The 19,479-nt window shown below is 32.5% G+C and overlaps 1 protein-coding gene across 1 annotated transcript in view; it reads right to left on the bottom strand.

The window, feature by feature from the left end:
- Positions 1 to 14,603, bottom strand: part of LOC145278040 (uncharacterized) — a 399,772-nt gene extending 385,169 nt beyond the window's left edge. The window contains exon 1 of the mRNA XM_080130262.1: positions 14,339 to 14,603. Coding sequence (XP_079986388.1) covers positions 14,339 to 14,408 — 70 coding nt within the window. The 5' untranslated portion in view covers positions 14,409 to 14,603. The remainder of the gene's footprint in view (positions 1 to 14,338) is intronic.
- Between the last annotated feature and the right edge of the window lie 4,876 nt (positions 14,604 to 19,479).

The raw sequence follows: 19,479 nt of genomic DNA, 5'->3' as shown, positions 1-19,479 counted from the left end.
TGGCATGTTTATAATGCATATGAATGGATTCGTCTGTTTGGAAAGAAATTGAAATGAAATTTAACGCAGTATGTAATGGTAGTCTATTGACCATCATCATTACCATATTCAGTTTAATGTCTGCCTTACATATTGGCATGTGTTGGACGACTTCTAGAAACTGACTTTCAAACCAACCTATCTCTGACCAGGTATTTATTTATCCTTTTTTCTCTCAAATCTATTTTTATCATCTCCATCCCATGTTTTCCTTGACCTTCCCCTGCTACCTAAACTGTTCTAGATTATTTCAATGTGACCAAACCAATAGAGTCTCTTGTTTTGCACAAATCTGTTTAGTGCCCAGATTTAATCTTCCTCTGAGGTTATCAGATCTATATCTGACTTTAAGATTCATATTACACATCCATCATATCATTTCTATCCATGCAACACATGTCCTCAACCATACATGATCACACACAGACTCCTCTCTTGCTCTTCAGTGGTAACGGTCCGTTGGTTGATAATGGAAGACGTTCCTTGAACTTACTCCAAACTCTTGCAGTCACACAAGCATTTTCAAATGTGACACATGAATTTGAATTAAGTAGCTGATTCACTCTCTCCACAAAATAAGTGATGATTGTTCAGGGGTGGGGGATGATATGAAATTTAGTGAAGCCACATGCACCCCACCCCCCACCTTCAATAATCGGCGTCCTCAACACTGTTTGCTGTAGTTTTCTATTCATCTTCAGGTCTTTTTCTAGTTCTTGTTCTGGCTGCAAACTCATGAAAGAAAATATAACTCTATACATCGTGTATAAATCAGTTGTGCTTTAAGTATGTATGATAAAGGACCCATAAATACAAAAAAAAAAGGTGGTATTGTCTGGTGAGTGTGAAGCCCATATAACATAACATCTTTTACTGATAAGATGGTCACCAAAATGCCCCTGCATATTATAAAACAAATACTATTAGACAAGATCAAGTGTTAGCCGCTAGAAAGAGACTCCCTTGATCTTTTGAAAACTTTGAAGTAAATTGAAATGGGTAGATCAATAAGTATGAAATAATGTATCAATGATATTTTTTTTTAATGATCACCAGCTCATGGTCATACAGAATCTAATGATGTAAGGTTTGTAAGTGTATCTTTATGAAACCATGTGTCACTAGTCATGAAAATCGTGGGTTATAGTCAATTAACGTACTTCCTAACTTCCGGCATAGGATTACTGGAAGCGGTGACAAGTCAAATCAGTTCCCTCACTTTTATTGTTCTCCAATATTTCTATTGTGAAGTGATTTATTGAAATAGAAGAAAAGGACATTCCTGAAAAAGTAAACAATAAAAATTAATAAAATTATACTTCTTCAAGTGCTGTTGCCAATAGTAACAACACTAAGCTGGGTATTCCACCAGACTAGATGAATTCTTATTCTGGAATCCAGTATAACCAAGAGACCACAAGAAAAATAACATATTTAACTGGTCAGTTTGGGGAGAGGAAAATTCTTTACTAACTCAACATTTAAGATGTAAAAAGGATTTAATGAAATATTTGAATATCTATGTATCTCATACATATATCAAGTGTTAGGCGCTAGAAAGAGGCTCCCCTGTTTTGTTTTGTTTTACTTTGAAGTAAAATAAAATGGGTAGATCTACTTACTCAATATTTAACATAGAATGAAATAATGTATGAATATTATATTTTTTTTAATGATCATCAGCTCATCGTCATACATGTAAGATTTGTAAGTGTATTTTTATGAAACCATGTGTACCCCCTCCCTTAACAACCGTTAAACCCTAATGCTGTATGCTGTAGTTTTCTATTCATCTTCACGCCTTCTAATTCTTGTTCTGGCCATGTCATCTTGGTGATTGCCGAGGGTACAGGCACTAGCTTACAAGTATAAAAATAAAATAGAACAATGCAAACTCATGAAGCACCACAGACTCTGGCATATTGTGTGTAGATCAGTTGTACCCTGAGCGGATGTAATAAAAAAAACACCCAAAATGTTGTCTGTTGATAGCTGTCTGTCGAGGCATCTTTGTCGTCAATGGATCTGGTCACAGCCGCATTGGCTAAAGCTCTGCCAATTAAGTCTAAGCTGCAGAAAATCATCAGCTGTCGCAAACTGCAAACTATCTGTAAAACTAGCTCTGACTCCTAAATTTACTGACTCAAAATTGAATAACTACTCTAATCTTTTGTCTTAGTCACTGCCACATGTAATTAGTAGAAACAAACTACTTCTGCCCTATCAGCTGGATTTGGAAACTGATCACCAAACATGAGTCTTCCTGTCTAAAGATTTCAAAAAGATCTCATCTTTTTATTACTCTCATGTTTTAATTCCGCTAGTGAATCATTCCTTTCCATCCTTAGGAGTCTTGGCTCTGGACAAAGATGAAAAGTGATAACATCCTTAGTATCACATCATTGGTAGTTTCTAATAATGTAAGGTTTATAAATGTATCTTTATGATTATGATTTCACAAGAAACACTCGTCTAGCAGAAAACACTATCACTAATTTCCCCCATTCTTTATCTGTGCCTAAACCTAAACGTAGATTCCATGAGCAAAGCTTCTTTCTTACAACTGCACGCCTATGGAATTGTCTTCCGTTTTTCTGCTTTCCAGCTGACTACAATATGGTTGTCTTCAAGTCTAACGTAAACAAGTTTTTGATGAGCCGTTCCATATAAGTTAACAAATTTACCGAATCTCCATTACTAACGGTTACTATATTGTCCAATTTCTACTGTACACTCTTTAACCCTTATCCTCGAGTGGCTTCTTGGCCTTGATAAGTGGTGTTGCCTATGTAAAAAAAAAAAAAAAAAAAAAAAAAAATGTGCACCCCCCCCCTCAACAATCAACTGACCCCAATGCTGTTTGCTGTGATTTTCTATTCATCTTCAGGTCTTCTTCTAGTTCTTGTCCTGTCCATACAATGTTAGTGATTGCCGAGAGTGCGAACACTGGTTCACAAGTATAAAAATAAAAATGAACAAAGCAAACTCACAAGAGGAAACATAACACTGTACATTGTATATAATTTGCTTGTTCTGAGTGTGCATAATAAAGGACCCCAAACATTGTCGGTTGTTCATCTTTATTGTTGTTGAATCAGTTCATCTCATCTGCTAAAGCTCTTTCTGCTCTCGCCCGATTTGGACCCCAATCTCTACAATTTCCTCTACAAAAATTTAAAAAAAAACAAAAAAAAAACATAGCTTTCTGTTTACAGTTTCAAATTGGCTATTTTATTTTATAATTTCAAAAATGTTGAGGAGACTAAGTTTTTTTTTTTTTATTATAGTTTCTTTTAAAAATTTTTAAAAAATGTGCAAGTGAATTGACATCTGCTCCTTTATAATTTATATTAAAAAATTATTCAGAAAAAAAAACAATGTGTTGAATTTCCACTGAAAAAAAAAAAAACATCTAAATTTTTTAAAATCAATCTTTTTTAGCTTTAAAGGGTTAAAAAAGAATTTGCTAAAAAATTGTTTTAAATTTGTTTTTATTCTGTTTTTCTCTCATTTTATTTATAATGTGGTTTAAAAATTTTCAACTACCATGGAATTTCCACAGGTTCTGCTAGTTAACAGAATTTTATTAAGCTAGCTCCATCCATTCACACTAATGATAAATGCATAACCTTGCATCATTACCTATGAGACATACTGTAATAGTCACTACATTTTTCAAGATTTATATTTTAACTATGATACAATCTTGCTAATCCTACAAAGGAACCCAATCAAACCAAAGCCAACAACTTAGCAGTTTCTACTACTGTTGGGACGATTAATCGTTAAAAGTTTAACTATTTTAGCGTATGTGAGTAAAAAATTTATGCTTATTTTCCAATGTAAAAAATTATTCTTTTCATTGTTTTTATTTGTTTGCTTTTCTTTAAAACTTAATTTTTCATGAGTCATATTAATGGTGATATGATCAAATATTTATTGATTTTTAACTACAAGTAAAATTAAATCTGGTACTTGCACAGTTTAACCAAGACATTAAAAATGAAAATATTGAAAAAAAAAAAGTTTAAATTATATGTATTCGTTATGGAATGAAGTTCTCCAAAAAAAAAAAATTTCACTTAATTTCATCAAGTAGTTTTTGTTTTACAGCGAAAAAAAAAAAATTGTTTTGATACTGAGCAAAAGGTTCGATTTTTAGGAAGAAAAGCTAGTATTAAAGATGGGGAGGAAGTGTAAGCACTTTAACTGGAGTTATCTCCCCGTGGCATTTGTAAACTCCAAGCAAAATTAAGAAAAAAAAAAAAAAAACAAGATGTCTACCTTCAACCTGCTGTCATAAAAACGTATTTTTCCGCTGTAAAAAAAAAAACTACTCAATCAAATTAAGTGAAATTTTTTTTTTCGGAGATCTTCATTTCAGAACGGATACGTACAATATAACATTTTTTCAATTTTTAATGTCTTGATTATACTGTACAAGTACCTTAAATCTATAGTTCACTTCCACAAGTGCATTTTTACGTTTTCAAAATATATGCACGTTTTTACAAATAACGACAAATTTAAAATAATTTTTTAGCAAATTCTTTTTTAATCTTTTAAAGCTAAAAAGAATTAATTTAAAAAATTGAGATTTCTTTTTCAGTGGAAATTCATTTATTCGTCCCAGTGCTCCCAAAATCAACTCAGAATCAGTAATTGTATTGGAATCAGGAAATATATTGGAATTGTGCCATCATTAGTTACTACTGCTGTGTTCTATGACAAATTGTGCCAGGGCAAATGGAATAGAGGCGCTCTGCACTATTCACTCTTGCACCAGAAAGAGGTCTATGCAAACAATACAAGAAACTATGAAGGGCGTTACAAAAGTAATGTCTCCTATTTTTTATTCCATTCGAATGGATTGCAAATTGCATTGTTATGATAACTGAACTTATGCATTTATAACCTGAAAGTTTCATCTCTCTGTTACAGATATTGACGATGTGAGACTTTAAGAAAGTAACTCCTGTCATGGACGTGCATCAGAAGCAGAAATACATCAATGAATTCCTGGCAAAAGTGCACTCAATATGGTCGTGACTATGTAGAAAAATAAATTCTGGAGCACAAACGGTTGCTTATTTTAATGATACTACTCCCATCTTTATAGCGCTGCAATATTTTTAGTTAAAAAATACAAAAAATAAATTTAAAAAAAACGTAGGAAGCTTTACTTTTAGAACGACTCTTGTATTTTACCACCAATTTTGATTAAACCAGAGGAGGGCTTCTTTCTCAATCAGAGTCATTGGATCTTGGAATAGACTTTCAAGTGCGGTAATAATTGCACCAACAACAGAACAAATTGAAGGTGAATTTAGACATGTACTGGGACTGGGTTACTATATCCTCTTCTGTATAAATTTCTACCACCCATTTCCCTACATTGCAATTGAAGCATGCTAATTTTAACTTGAACTGTAAAAATAAAAACATACTAGTTTTCAGTTTAATTTCGTTCTGCTTCAACATCATTCTCCAAGACATTACCTCCTTTTGTTGACAATGAAGAGATAAAGCTTTTCGTCTTCCTTATTAGAAAGAGTGTTGAGTAATTGTTGATGCTGATGGGTCCGGTATAAGCAATCTTTAAAAGTTCTTCTCGACCAGCCTTAGGTGTCTTTGCGATACTCATGGTCTACTCCACATTAAAGCTCGACCTTATGTCACATCTAGCTTTTGTATGGAGGATGGTACATAGAAACAAAGCTGTACACATGAATGATCCTCATTCAGACACCAACCCACATTTGGGGGGTAAATGTTAAAGGTCGCGGTTGGAGAAGAATGAAGAAAGAAAAAAAACAAAAAAAAATGTATAGGCATTAAAAACTGTCATGTTTTTATTAAATATTACTAATTTCTATTTAAAGTCAAATTAGTATTGTGCATGTAAAATAGAGAAAAATCACGCTTGAAATGTGTCAACATTATGTGAATAAGTTGAATCGAAACAAAATGATGATCAAATTTTACCGCGTGTTTGGTACGTAACCCTTCTTCCACAGCTGATAGGATTTAGGATGATAAAGTGGAAGGCTCTTTTCCATCTGCTAGGAATGATCTACCAATGTAATTTTGGCGATTCAGAAGCATAGGCGACCCTAAATGCAACTGTACCGGTGTCAGGTGAAAGCCTAGCCTCGATGTGAAAATGTTCCGATTACCAAACCGGACTTTTTTTTATTTTAGTTTAAAATAAATCTGTAAAATATATAAAAGAAAAATAATAAAAATAAAAACGTATTGAAAAGTTTCACATATTTTCTTTCGTGTAAAATTGCTAATTTAAATTAAAACAGGGAGTCCGGTTTTGTAATCGGAACATTTTCACATCGAGGCTAGGTTTTCACCTGACACCGATACGGTCGTACCCATAAGTATGGTGGCCAATGCTTCCGAATCGCTGTACTTTTTATAGTTTTATTTGCTTATAGATATCAAAATCTAAAAAACGCGAAACGTTGGAAGAAATAAAAATGGAAAGGAGATCAAATAAGGGCATTTTAAGAAAAGGTTTTAATTTTTTTTAGCAAATGACCCACATTTGTTTTTTTAAGAAATCGGGTGGAGTATTGTTTTGTCCGTAGGCTGGCCATGAACAAATAAACTCCATCAGGGTGAGGACAGGGTGTGACGAAAAAGAGATGAGACAGTGGAAAGGCCATTATACTGACGGTAAGGGGACTAAAGAAAAGGTCAGAGAAATAAAACAATCTTAAAAAAAAAAAAAAAAAAAAAAAAACGTCTTCAATAATAGCAAATGCAAAATTTAAAAAAAAAAAATCAGAAATATTGTTTTCTAAAAAGTACTAAATCTTTATTTGATGCGATGGACGAAGTGTCACCAATGGGAATCTTGGGGTGGCGGAACAATGCTTCTTTATTTTTTTCCTTTTCGCCATTGTTTGTTTTTATTTAGAGAAAAGTTACAAATGATTCTTTAGACAGAGATTGACGTACAAATATCCATTTTAATAAAACTGCGTGACCACTTCTTGTGTGTCTGTGTATCGCGCCTCGACGTGACTTGCACATTTTGTTTATTGAAATCGTAACTTCAATAGCGAGAAATAAACGAACTTCAAAAAAATTCTATTAAAAAAGTAATATAATTACAAAATAAAATCCATCTCAATGCATTTCAGTTTATTCGTAAACATGTCAGCTATTTTAATCTTATTGCATTATGTCGCGAGGAAAACATTTTGGTGCTTTTTTCTCATAATATGAAATAAGCACTGAAATTATGAATTTGGGGGTATCTTTATTTTAGATAATTACTTTATTTTTATTTTATTCATTTATCTATTTTGTTGTTTTGAGTTAAAATTTTAGAAAAGCTAACTTTCTCAGTAAAAAAAATGACCAAATAATTTCATCCGTATTAAAGAAAAAACATTAAAATATGGCATTTTACTAAAAATTTAACAAAACAAAACATACTGATATTAGGAGGAATTGGAACAAGAAGCACTTTTTTTTTTTTTTTAATAGATCGACAACATTTGCAATGAATAAAACAATTTTTGTAAGAAAATAAAAAATTATTATTTCCATTATGGCTGTTTTTTAGTCTATTGCAATCTGGAAAATTAAGATATTCCCACTATCGAGTAATGTGGACTTTTATTATTTTTATGTACGTAAACACACACGTGTGTGTGTGTGTGTGTGTGTGTGTGAGTCTTAGTCGAGGGTAACCTGAAGGCCCCTTTTTCATAAGTTACACAAAGATGTACGGGAGGGCGTCAGTCACTCCTTTCATAATATTACTCCACTTATCCTTGGTTCTCACCTTATAATGCGGATTTCTTATAGCAAGAAGCAGGAGCATGAGCACTTGCTTGAGTGCTTGTGCTTGCTTGACTCTTGACTGCTTGACAGTTTTGTTAACAGTCAGGCTACGGCATGTTACGAAGCAAGTAGATTCGTAATGTTTACAGAAAGTCTTATCAACAGCTGAGACTTCGCTATTCTTGTACGAATATTATATAGCAATAACATTTCATTTATTACCCGCATTTACTTTTTTATTTTTTGTATATTAGATTTTTTTTTTCGATTTAAAAATGTACCGATGACATAAAATGTATATTAAAGAAACACGAAAAACGAAGATAAAAAAAAGCAAGTGCTTGTGAACTCGCTCGAGTTCATTATTCCGGTTTCCTGCCCCAGGGTCAACTAACTGTCTATTGAATGAGTACATTTTGTCGAGTTGACAATGTTGGTTAGAAAATATATATATATTTTTTAATCGTTAAAAGTGTGTGTGTGTGTGTGTATATATATATATATATATATATATATATATATATATATATATATATATATATATATATATATATATTCGCCGCAACTTACATATTCTGAGATTTAATCTTCAAGAGAGAATACGGTATTCTCTCTTGGTGTAATCTTAACTGTACTTATGCAAAATACGGACTTATATATATAAGGATTATCAAGTTAAATCAAATTTTTGCGACATCTTTTGTCTATTAAACTGTTAGGTGAAAGTACAGCATATTTTTAAGCCCACTCCCTATGCTAAGAATGGTTTTCTAAGTAATAACGTTATTTCAGCACGATCCGTATTCTACATAGCATAAGCCGGTTAGTACAAAGTTTTTGATATTTTTGTTTTAAACTACAGGTAGTTATTTATTGTAGCTGTGTGAAGGCCGACTGTTTGTTAGGCATTTATATAATATATATATATTAATGAACTCTAGTTGTGACGAAAGTGTGTTATGTTTAAAATGTGAAGATGTAATGTTACTTGGGCGACTCAGAGAAAAAACAATGGCCAGAATTGGGGTAAGAACAGCAGAAGATTGCTAACTCATCAAGGATAACGCAGAGAAAACACCTTATTAATTAGTATAAAAGCTCTATTTGGCAGGATATAGAGTCCTTTACTCCTTTGCATATCCAAGATCTGCTTTTTTTTTCTTTTTTTTTCGGCTATTTGAGAGAAATTGAGCATTTTTTTTTTCACAATAGCCAACAAAACAAAAAACAGGAGGGGGGTGAATATATATATATACACACACAAATTACGTTTATTTCTTGTGTATATTTTTCCATCATTTTTTTTTTTTTACTGGCTACGGTTTCAAAAATGCCAATTAATTTTTAACACAAAATGTTTGTTATTATAATAATAAAATTCAACATTTTAAAAAGAACTGTCATTTCAAACAAGTCAAGTTTTTAGAGGTGGGTCTTTTTTATTTTAATTCAACAAACTCGGCACTACTTTTTGTTTCAAAGTAGATAAACGCTTTAAAATAAGTTAAAACAATGAAACAAAAATCTTATGTAGGTAGAAGAGTAACTTGCCCCCATGTACACATTTTTTACATCCATTTTTGTTTTGTTAGTTACTAGCATATCGACCCGGCGTTGCCCGAGTGTTTTGAGGTGTATGCTAAGAAGAAAAAAAAACGGTCAATTTTTTAACTTTGACTCCTATTATGACCCCTTAACATTTATTGGTTCGGGCTCAAATCAAGTTATTAAGTTAGATCCATGTCCAACGACCCTATATCTAAAATTTCAAGTTTGTAGACCCAAAATTGTCGGAGGAGTTTGGTAGAGTTCTCAAAGGTCAAATCGTTGAACTTTGACCCCTTAACAGCGAAATATCTGGCCGAAAACCGATCACATAGATTTTCCCAAATCTCAGTACCCTGTATATCAAATTTCGAGTCTGTAGACTAAAAATTGACAGAGTTATTGCGTAGGGAAATGTACACAGACAGACACACAGACACGTTCACTTTTATAGATATATAGATTGTATTTTCCTTGGACGTTTCGAAATAAAGAATTTCCTATTGTAGTTTTTTGATATAGGAAAGAAGGGTCAATTTTGGCTAAACGATTCAAACCAAATCACTTTACTATGTAAGGTTTTGTACGTCATGAAAAAGCCCCCCCCCCCCAAAAAAAACACACATTCAAATTTAATAAAACATGTCGTAACAAATAAAATAGCTGGTCACTTGTTTAGTTAGAAATATTGGTGTTAATGATCCGCGCTATTTTTTTAAATCGTATTTCCAAGTTTAATTAACGTTTTTTTTTTGTTTTGTTTTTTATTCAATTGTAAGGTTAAAGTATAAAATAGGTACAAAACACCCTCCCCATGTTAAGAATGGCTTTTTAAATAATAACGTTATTATTTCAGCACGGATCAATAAGTGCACTAGTTTGGTTCCATTCGTCATCTGAACCATAACAAAAATAAAATACCGAGATACTACATTTAAGACAATTTCGGTAATATTTACCCTTCTAGCAAAGAGTGGAGGTGAGGTGACATGAGTTTAGTTACTAATTGGGGGGGGGGATAAATACAGCTCCTCAAAAGGGCGGGGGGAGTCTTGATGGTTGCAAAATTTGTCGTGATCGTACTCGTCGATATTCCCCTGTGAAGGGGAGCAATCGGCTCAGGTGATCAGAAACAAATCCTCTATTACCGAAGGAGGAGATAACGCCTGGGAGGAGGATGATCTCAAGAGATCGAAGAAGAAAAAAAAAAGGTGCTTATGCACTTTTTACCATACTATTTTTAAATAGTATTTAAGTCAAATTTGAAGTTTCATGACATCTTGTTAGGTGAGTACAGAAAACTTACAAAACACCCACCCCTCTCCGCATGATAAGAATAGCTTTCTAAATAATAGCATTATTTCAGCACGATAACATGTACAAAAAAACTGCGGACATGAACGAGAATCAGCCCCCCCCCCCATATATACATTAGTGTCCAAATCCACTGAAAAAAATGCAAAAAAGCGACAGCCGTTCTTAACATGAGGTTGGGGGTGTTTATTCCGAAAGCCGTTCTTAAGGAGTTGGTGATTCTCGTTTAGGTCCGTAAAAAAATAAATAAATAAAAAACTACAGTTCGATATGATCCCGAAGATATTGGTTGGTTGGTTGGTTGGTTTACGGCATATCAGCCCTTTTGGATTATTTAATGCCGAATCCAGTGATTTTGAAGAACAATTTTTTAATAGAGTATATTTGTTGTTGTTTTTTGTTTTTTTTAAGTCGGTTGCTATTTAACCCATAGTTGGGACCCTAACAGGTATTACCACTCCGGGTCAGAGTGGACCTGAGAGCAATGGCAATTAAAGGGTGGCTCCACAGTCCACACTCCCCAAAGCCCCGCAAGCTGGGGCCTGGCCTCACCATCGGATATAGTTTAAGGTCATATCCAGGACCCCCGAAGATATTAACACGAATAATATAAAGGAAGAAATAAACGGCGCAAAACAAACTTACATAATGAGCAAAATAAATTTTAAAAAAAGATAAAAATCTAAAACATGTATCGTGTAATGTCGCGTCTAACAAACTCGTAGTAGGAGTTGTAAATGACGGGTAAACATAGTAAGTAAAGACGTCCCCCCATAAACACGTGTTTCAAGTTCACCTCAGAATTCTGCGTATGACCCAGCCATTTGCATGTCTCTGTTCGGCCTCTTTTAAATGCAGCAACCATTTCACAACAGAGGATTAAAGGAGATGTCTATATATATATTTGTATATTAAAAACAAACAGTAGAATATATATATTTATATATATGCGTTTATTATCCTTTATGTACTATTTTTATTAACCGGGAGTTAAAAAAAATATACTAATACGTAAAAAAAAAAAAGGCGAAGCAAGGAATATTAATTACGACAAAATCAAAAATGATATATGATAATATATTCTAATTGTAGAGTTCACCGAATCGACATGCCGTTTCTTTCGAATTAGCATTTAACAATAAACAAAATATTTTATTTAGGAGTTCGTTTTAGTTTATATGTGTATGTTTTTATTTTACTAATTAAAATATAGTCTACATTATTATTTTTTTTTAATATATAACATAAAACCGAAGCTTTTAAGTAGACTAGAGTTTTAAAACCTTACAAAAATAATGTTGACGAATTAGTGGTTTTTATTTATGGGTACGTAGGCAGAATAATACGGACCGTGCTATTTTTTTTTTATTTTGATAGGATTTTCAAGTTAAATTCAATTTTTACGGTATATTTTTTTAGGCATTTTTTTTTTTCTGATAGACAGAAAATACAGAATAATTTGAAAGAAAAAAAAAAAAAAAAGCTCTCCTCCCAATATTAAAAATGGGTTTCTAAATAATAACGATTTCAACACCGTCCGTATTCTGTATAAGTACCTAGATATATTTATTTAACTTAACAATTAAAACATTCTAAATATACATTAAAAAAAACCCGAAGATTTAAGTACATTAGAATTTTTTAACATTATATATAAAAAAGAATATTTTGATAAATTAGATTGAGGGGGGGGGGAGCGAATCTTCATGGAAAAAGAAAAACTATTACGAATCCATAAAAATCTCCACCTGGCAGTTGTCGAATATGTCGATAATTTAATGTACATGTCATCTTGTGTGTTTATATAGATATGTAAATAAATCGGTGTATATTAATGAATATGCATAAGGTAGCGATGATTTCGACCAAAGAAAAAGCACTTCCCCCGAGAAAATTATTCATGTACGCCCTGCCTATAATTTCGATGTTATTGGTTCAATGGTTATTTTCACAATAAATAAAGGTGGTTAGGTGGTTATATATAAATATTTACAATTTTAAATGAATACATTTATATTCGAAATGAATAAAAATGTTTTAAATAATCGTTTAAGACAATGTATTTACTGTTTCTGTTTTTTGTTTTTTTTTGAAAGTGAAACAACAGAATTTCTTTAAAACTTTTGTATGCATATTTGAATAATTTTGTATACATATACATATTTGAATATTTTCTTTTCTTTACAATTTTTTTTATATAATGAAATAAGTTCGATTTTTATCTAATCGATAATAAAAATTATTATAGAAAAGAAAGCTGTCATTTCTGCCTAGACAAAACTTAGGAAGTACCAAATATATACCTGCTAAACATATATTCCCGTTTCACTATAACTTCGACCAGGTTTTGGTAAACAATATTTTTGTAATATTATTAATTTAGAAATACCAGGAACTAACCTGGTGATTGAAGCCTGAAAATAAGTTATTTTATTCATAAATGAAATTGATTCTTTAAATAAGTTTCTAGGTAATTTCTCCTGAATTATTTAAAATTGAAAATTAAACATTAAAAAGGTGTGAAGTAAGAGATAATGCCTGGGAATAACAGTATACACTGGTCATTATTAACACAGAAGAGGGGGGTGCTTGAACTTTAAAAAACAATTAAGATAACTTTACAGAGGTTTAAATGCACATGTTAAGCAACAATTTAAAGTTTTCAAACCGTTAAACGTGAATTTAAAGTTAATTAATAATGGCTTTGATTTTATATAATAAAATAGTTGGAAATAAATATAAGTTTAAATCACTTTTTTAAACTTCCTAATATACGGTCGCTTATTATTTAAAGTGAAATGGGTATTTTATTCCTTAAAATGCACTAAATAAATTAGTTCACTGGTTTTATCTTTTATTAAGCAATTTCAATTATATTTTGGAGTATTTAAAGATTATATATATATTACACACACACACGGATTTTTTATTGTTTACAAAAAGAACACAGACATAAAACAACAGACTAGGAAAAGCTTATTTACCAGTTGTTAAAAAAAATGCATGGAAAAAGGGTCATATAAAATTGGAGCCGTTTAAATTAGGATTAAATAGAATTTTTTAAAATATGTTTTTAAACTTTATGAACGGAAACGGGCACTTTGCAAAATTATGAATAAACTTTTGTAAAGAATAAAACACGTTTTTTTCTTCTTATTATTAAAATAATCAAACTTGAACTAAACTCCTCCCCAAAATATTTTAAAAATAATTATTCAACTTTATTTGAGCCTCCCACAAAATAAATAAATTAGTAAAAAAAAAAAAAAAAAAAAAAAGATAAAATTATTGTTTTATTATTATTTTTTTTCTTCTGTTTTACAAACAAATAAAATGGGTTGGGTTAAAAAAGCGGCTTTTTTTCTTCTTCTTTTCGTTTAAGGGTAAAAACAAAATCAAGCCCGGCTGATATAAAACGAAAAGAAGTGAAAGAAAGTACAAAATAAAAATCACTTAAGAGCGACTGTGAAAGTTGCCATGATATAAGTAAACATTAAGCATATATTATGCTAAAACTCCAAATATGAATATGTAAAAATTTAACCCCCCTCCACCATAAATAGACAATCATCGTCGACGACGACGACAACAACAATATATCTCTCCTTTTTCTTTCTTCTTTCTTTCTTCTTACCTTGATTTTCATTCCGATTTGAGCTGCTGGCGGCTGCCATTGCTGCCGCTGCTGCTGCTATGTCGGCCATTTTGAATAATAATATCGAGCTGTTTAATCCCCGGGAGTTGACGGAAACTAATGAGATGCCTCGGTAAAGTTCGGAACTATCAGCAGCAGCAGCTTGAGCGCCGCCGATGCCGGACGGAGTGAAACGTAATTGCTTCGCTGCTCCTCGTTATTCTTTCTCTACGTTGTTGGCTTCTGCTGATGATTTTGGCTTGAATCTTGGACGCGTTCAGAAGAGGGAGAAGAAAGAAAGAAAGGGGTCCTTTAGGGTCAGAGGTTAGGTTCAAAGCAGGGTGGGGGACATGTGTCTTCTAGCAATTATATTACATTTCTCCCCCTTCTCTATTTTTTATAGGTAATTTTTATTTTTTTTGCTAAAGATAAAAACCGAAAAAGTGGTCAGGAAATAAATAAATATACGAGGAAAGCCTTCTTTTTTTTTTAACTTAAAAAGTTGAAGAGCTACGAAGACGGAAATGAACTATTAAAACGAGCGACCTTTTGTGCTTTCGAATTTATTTTTCCACATAATCACCACCATTCTCAATGCACTTTTAATTTAATGGCTGATCTCAGCTTCTAACGCATATCCATGACAAGGGTTACTTTCTTAGTCCCACACTGTCAATATCTGAAACAGAGAGATGAAACTTTCAGGTTATGAATGCATAAGTTTAGTCATCATTGAAATGCAATATGGAATCTCCTCTGAGTGGAATCAAAAAATAGTAAGCATTACCTTTGGAACGCCCCTTGTATAACAAATAAATAATACAAAAGGCCAGATAAGTTACTTTTCTACAAACTTGGATAAGTTTTTAGTGCTTTAACTTATTTTAAAGCGTTTATTAAGTTTGAAACGCAAGTTATGCTGTGCTTAAGTTAAACCCAAATCAAGATGGCGGGCATGTGGCTGTCATCTTTAGAGTTTCTATAATTGCTCAAAACTCGAAAATAAAACAAAATATTGCTAGAAATCAACTCATTTATCAATCAGAAATCAATACATATATTGAGTGGATATATGGCAGAGGGCGAATATGTTGGATGCTGATACAACAAGAAAGTATGAGATGCTTTCAATATGTTCACAGACATTTTTGTACAGGCATTTAAAATTGTCGTATGCTATTGCTATACATTTTATGAGATGACTGACCAATTTTTATGATTTCAGGTTCAAATGAACAGTTACAGCAGGAATTGGAATACACCTTACCAAAGCCTGATTGTGACAGTTGGTGAATTTCAAAAATGCAATCTGGATATGAGGATACTTTAGAAGAATGATATGCAATAAAATTCTTTTTTAAACTTGAAAAAAATGCCATAGAAACGTATGGAATGCTCCAAACTACTTTTGGAGTATCTTCCATGAACCGAGTATTAGTTTTGAAGTGGCATAAGAGATTAAAGGGAGGCAGGGAGTCTGAGGAATGATGAAAGGTGTGGGAGGAGTAAGAAAGTCAGAACACCAAAGGTTTTTTTTCTTTTTTTTACATAAGCGTCACCATATATAGATAGAGAATTGCATCAGCAGTGAGATATCTACTGGATTGATAGAAGGATCCGACCATTTTTCCAGCGGCCTTGGCAACAGATTTGATGTACGTATTCCATTTAAGGTCAGGAGTAAAGATCAAGCCCAGAAGCTTGTCAAAACTTGAGGACTCCCCAAGACGAGAGGCATTCATTTTAATTAATGCAAGATGGGGATCAGAACGTTGATGATGTAAAGATAGAAGCTTGGTTTTAGATGCAGGAATTAGCAAAATGCAGGATCGGATTTTGCATATAAAAGTATTTAATGAAACTACAAGTAAGTCACAGATCTTACTTGGTTAAAAAAAAGGGTGAGGTAAGGGGAATAGGAGGTAAAAGAAAAATGATAAAAAGATTTCACATGAATGGATAGTCTGGTGAAGGGTAAAAAATCCAAGAATTCACCGGACTATCCATTCATGTGAAATCTTTTTATCATTTTTCTTTTACCTCCTATTCCCCTTACCTCACCCTTTTTTTTTTTAACCAAGTAAGATCTGTGACTTACTTGTAGTTTCATTAAATACTTTTATATGCAAAATCCGATCCTGCATTTTGCTAATTCCTGCCCTCTGATGAGAAGGAGAATATTTCTTCGAAACTCCACGGATTAAGAACTATCCACTTATCTTGTGCTTCCTTTTTTAAGATTAAATATGTTTTTAACTCTTTTTCAAGATGTCGTTTAACATGTTTTAATAATCATTTGTCCATATATATATATATATATATATATATATATAATTTAATCCCAACCGAATTAAAAAAGCTCAATACGCAATAGAGAGTAGAACTGATTTCTTTATATCCTCTGATGAGAAGAATAATAAGAATAGCATTCTTTGAAACTCCGCGGAATAAGGACGTTGTAAATTGTTTTTTGGAGTATTCAGTCGAACAATAAATTTTGATTGTAAAGTTCAACTTACAGTTTTAATTTTCTTTCTCTTATATATATATACACACACACACACACACACACACACACACACACACACACACATATGTATGCATATATATATTATTGAAGGCACATCATAGATGAAGGCAAAATACAACACATGGCAAAGAAGAGAGGACAAATGCAGATGAACAGAAAAGGCTCGCGCATCAGTTATAAAAGAAACGTAGCATTATTCTGTCATAAATACACGAGGAAAATGTGCAAGAACTGAAGGAAATTGATGGACGAAGATTCTGAAACAGGAAGGATAGAGAAAGCGGAAATGTACCTGGATCCTGAACAGCATGGAATGACGTCACTGGAGATTGCTATGGACATCATTGAGATGTGATGAGATGTATTATATAGGTCTGTGTAGATGTAGTCAAGGGCTGGATTCAATAGAAATGGGCTGGAAATGATGAATCTGGATCATGGAGCTGGGAATCAATAATCGCCGAAATAGCGAGCTAAAGGCTATAGGCAGGAACCGCTAGAAGGAATTGAAACCACTGGAGCAGGTATTGCTGGAAGGAGCCACTGAAAGTTGGTGGAGCATGAGGTATTGGAGTAGAAGCTGCTGGAGTTAGAGCTGGAAATTGCAAGAGTTGGAACAGAAACTGTAGGAGTCGAAGTAGGGACTCTAGAGGAGAGCTGGAGTTATGTAGACAGCAAGGTGTCCAAGATTAAATAGTATTTTAGTCATTTAAGAACTGTCCTGAAAATATAGTTGTCATCTTTATAAAAACAAATAAAGAAAGAGACTAGCTAAGGAAGAATGCTAGTGCATCTTGCAGTATAGATGACAAAACGAAAAAGTGGTCAAAGAACAAATCTATAAAAAATAAATGTTACCAAAGATAAGATAAGTTACCCACCCAATAATCGTCGTGATGACATAGTTTTGCGTTTAATTTTCGATTTTTGAACGATTTATAAAGATGGCGACTATAATTTTCCAATCTAGTTTTCATTGCTTCATTTTACTTGTACAATAAAACTTGCTTTAACTTTATTTGAATTTCCTTTTTTTATTCAAACAAAAATAAGTTGTTGGGTAATAATATAGAATCCATGTTTCTCTTTAAAAATAAATGAAAGGACCCTAAATCCTTTCGTCAAATTCTTGAGTTCAAACATTGTCTTTTATCCACTACCCCAAAGGTATAAGTGTTCATAGGCTATCAGGACACTTTTGATAATATTTTTAATGACTAAAACGGTCGTCACACACACAAAAGAAATAAAACCTTTTCATATCTGTGGCTAAATAGGCAAGAATTAACTATTCTACACTTTCCAAGAAACAATTTTTGGGGTTAAATTTGTCACACTGCTATCCAACCTTGCTATTCCAAATTCGACATTCTGCTGTCAAAACTTGTTGCTCCAACATCCAAATCCAAACTGCTCGAGTCTCTGAAAAATCAGCCTTTTTATTAAAAAACCAGAACTATTTCATTTGCATACCAGGTGATGATAGCAAACATATAAAGAAAAGCAGCAGCCATTTTGTTTCTTTTCTTTTCTTTTCTTTTTGCCTGCCAATGAATACTACAGGCTGCATAAAAACAGGTTTGTACCAATTTTCTTTTAAAGTATTTAATCACAATATCTATATTATTCAAGCAGGGGGCATCCTTGCCCGGTCATAAAATATGCTTACATGTGATATTTTAATTTATGCAGATTTCGTATTCATCATTATAGAGCCAATTCTCTATTGATCATTATATATTATATTGTATGCAATATATAGTAGTGATTTAAAATATATATATATATATATATATATATATATATATGATTTTGGTGCCATCAGCTAGAATCGAAAAAACCAAAACTTATAATACTTCAACAAAAGTTATTACCATTTGAGCTATCATCAGCTGGATAAGAAATAGCTAAAAATGAACTAACATTAATGTATAAATGTATATATATATTTGTGCATGCATACGAAAGAACTTTAAGTTGACTTACACCTGCCAAGTTCCAATTTCCTTTAGCAGATATTTTTGCCAGCTAAAAATACACACAAAAAAAAAACGCTTTAAAAACAGCGCAATTATTTGATCTGCCTTGCATCACTTTTTGACTTTTAGTCCAATCAATCTAGTTGAGTTTTTGGCTGAACCTCAAACAAATTGTCGACAAAGGTTTTTAACTTGCATATTGGTCATGAATAACCTCTCTTTCAGATAAAAGAAAGTTTGTTTTTTGGGGGTTTTTTTTTTTAACATGGAAGTCACAACGTATCAAGGCCTGGAAGCCATTCGGGGATAAGGGTTATTGCGTGTACAGTAATCAATGGGATAGTATTGTAATAATCGTTAGTATTGGAGATTTGATAAAGTGTCTTACTTAAGGGGGCGGTTCATCAGGAATTTGTTTATGTTGGATTTGAAGACATCCAAGTTGTAGTCAGGTGGGAATCAGGCAAACGGAAGAGAGTTCCACAGGCGTGCACTTCTAAGAAAGAAGCTTTGTTCATTGAATCTACGTTTTGGTTTTGGCACAGTTAAAGAGTGGGGAAAATTTTTGACAATGGTTTCAGCTAGACGGGTGTTTATCATAAAAGATTGGTGAGTTGGGACCAGGGATTGAA

The sequence above is a fragment of the Euprymna scolopes genome, chromosome 6 (assembly GCF_053919585.1).
Source record: "Euprymna scolopes isolate OS-2025 chromosome 6, ASM5391958v1, whole genome shotgun sequence".
Classification (NCBI taxonomy): domain Eukaryota; kingdom Metazoa; phylum Mollusca; class Cephalopoda; order Sepiida; family Sepiolidae; genus Euprymna; species Euprymna scolopes.
The sequence above is the reverse complement of the archived record's forward strand: the minus strand, read 5'-3'. Positions and strand labels throughout refer to the sequence as shown.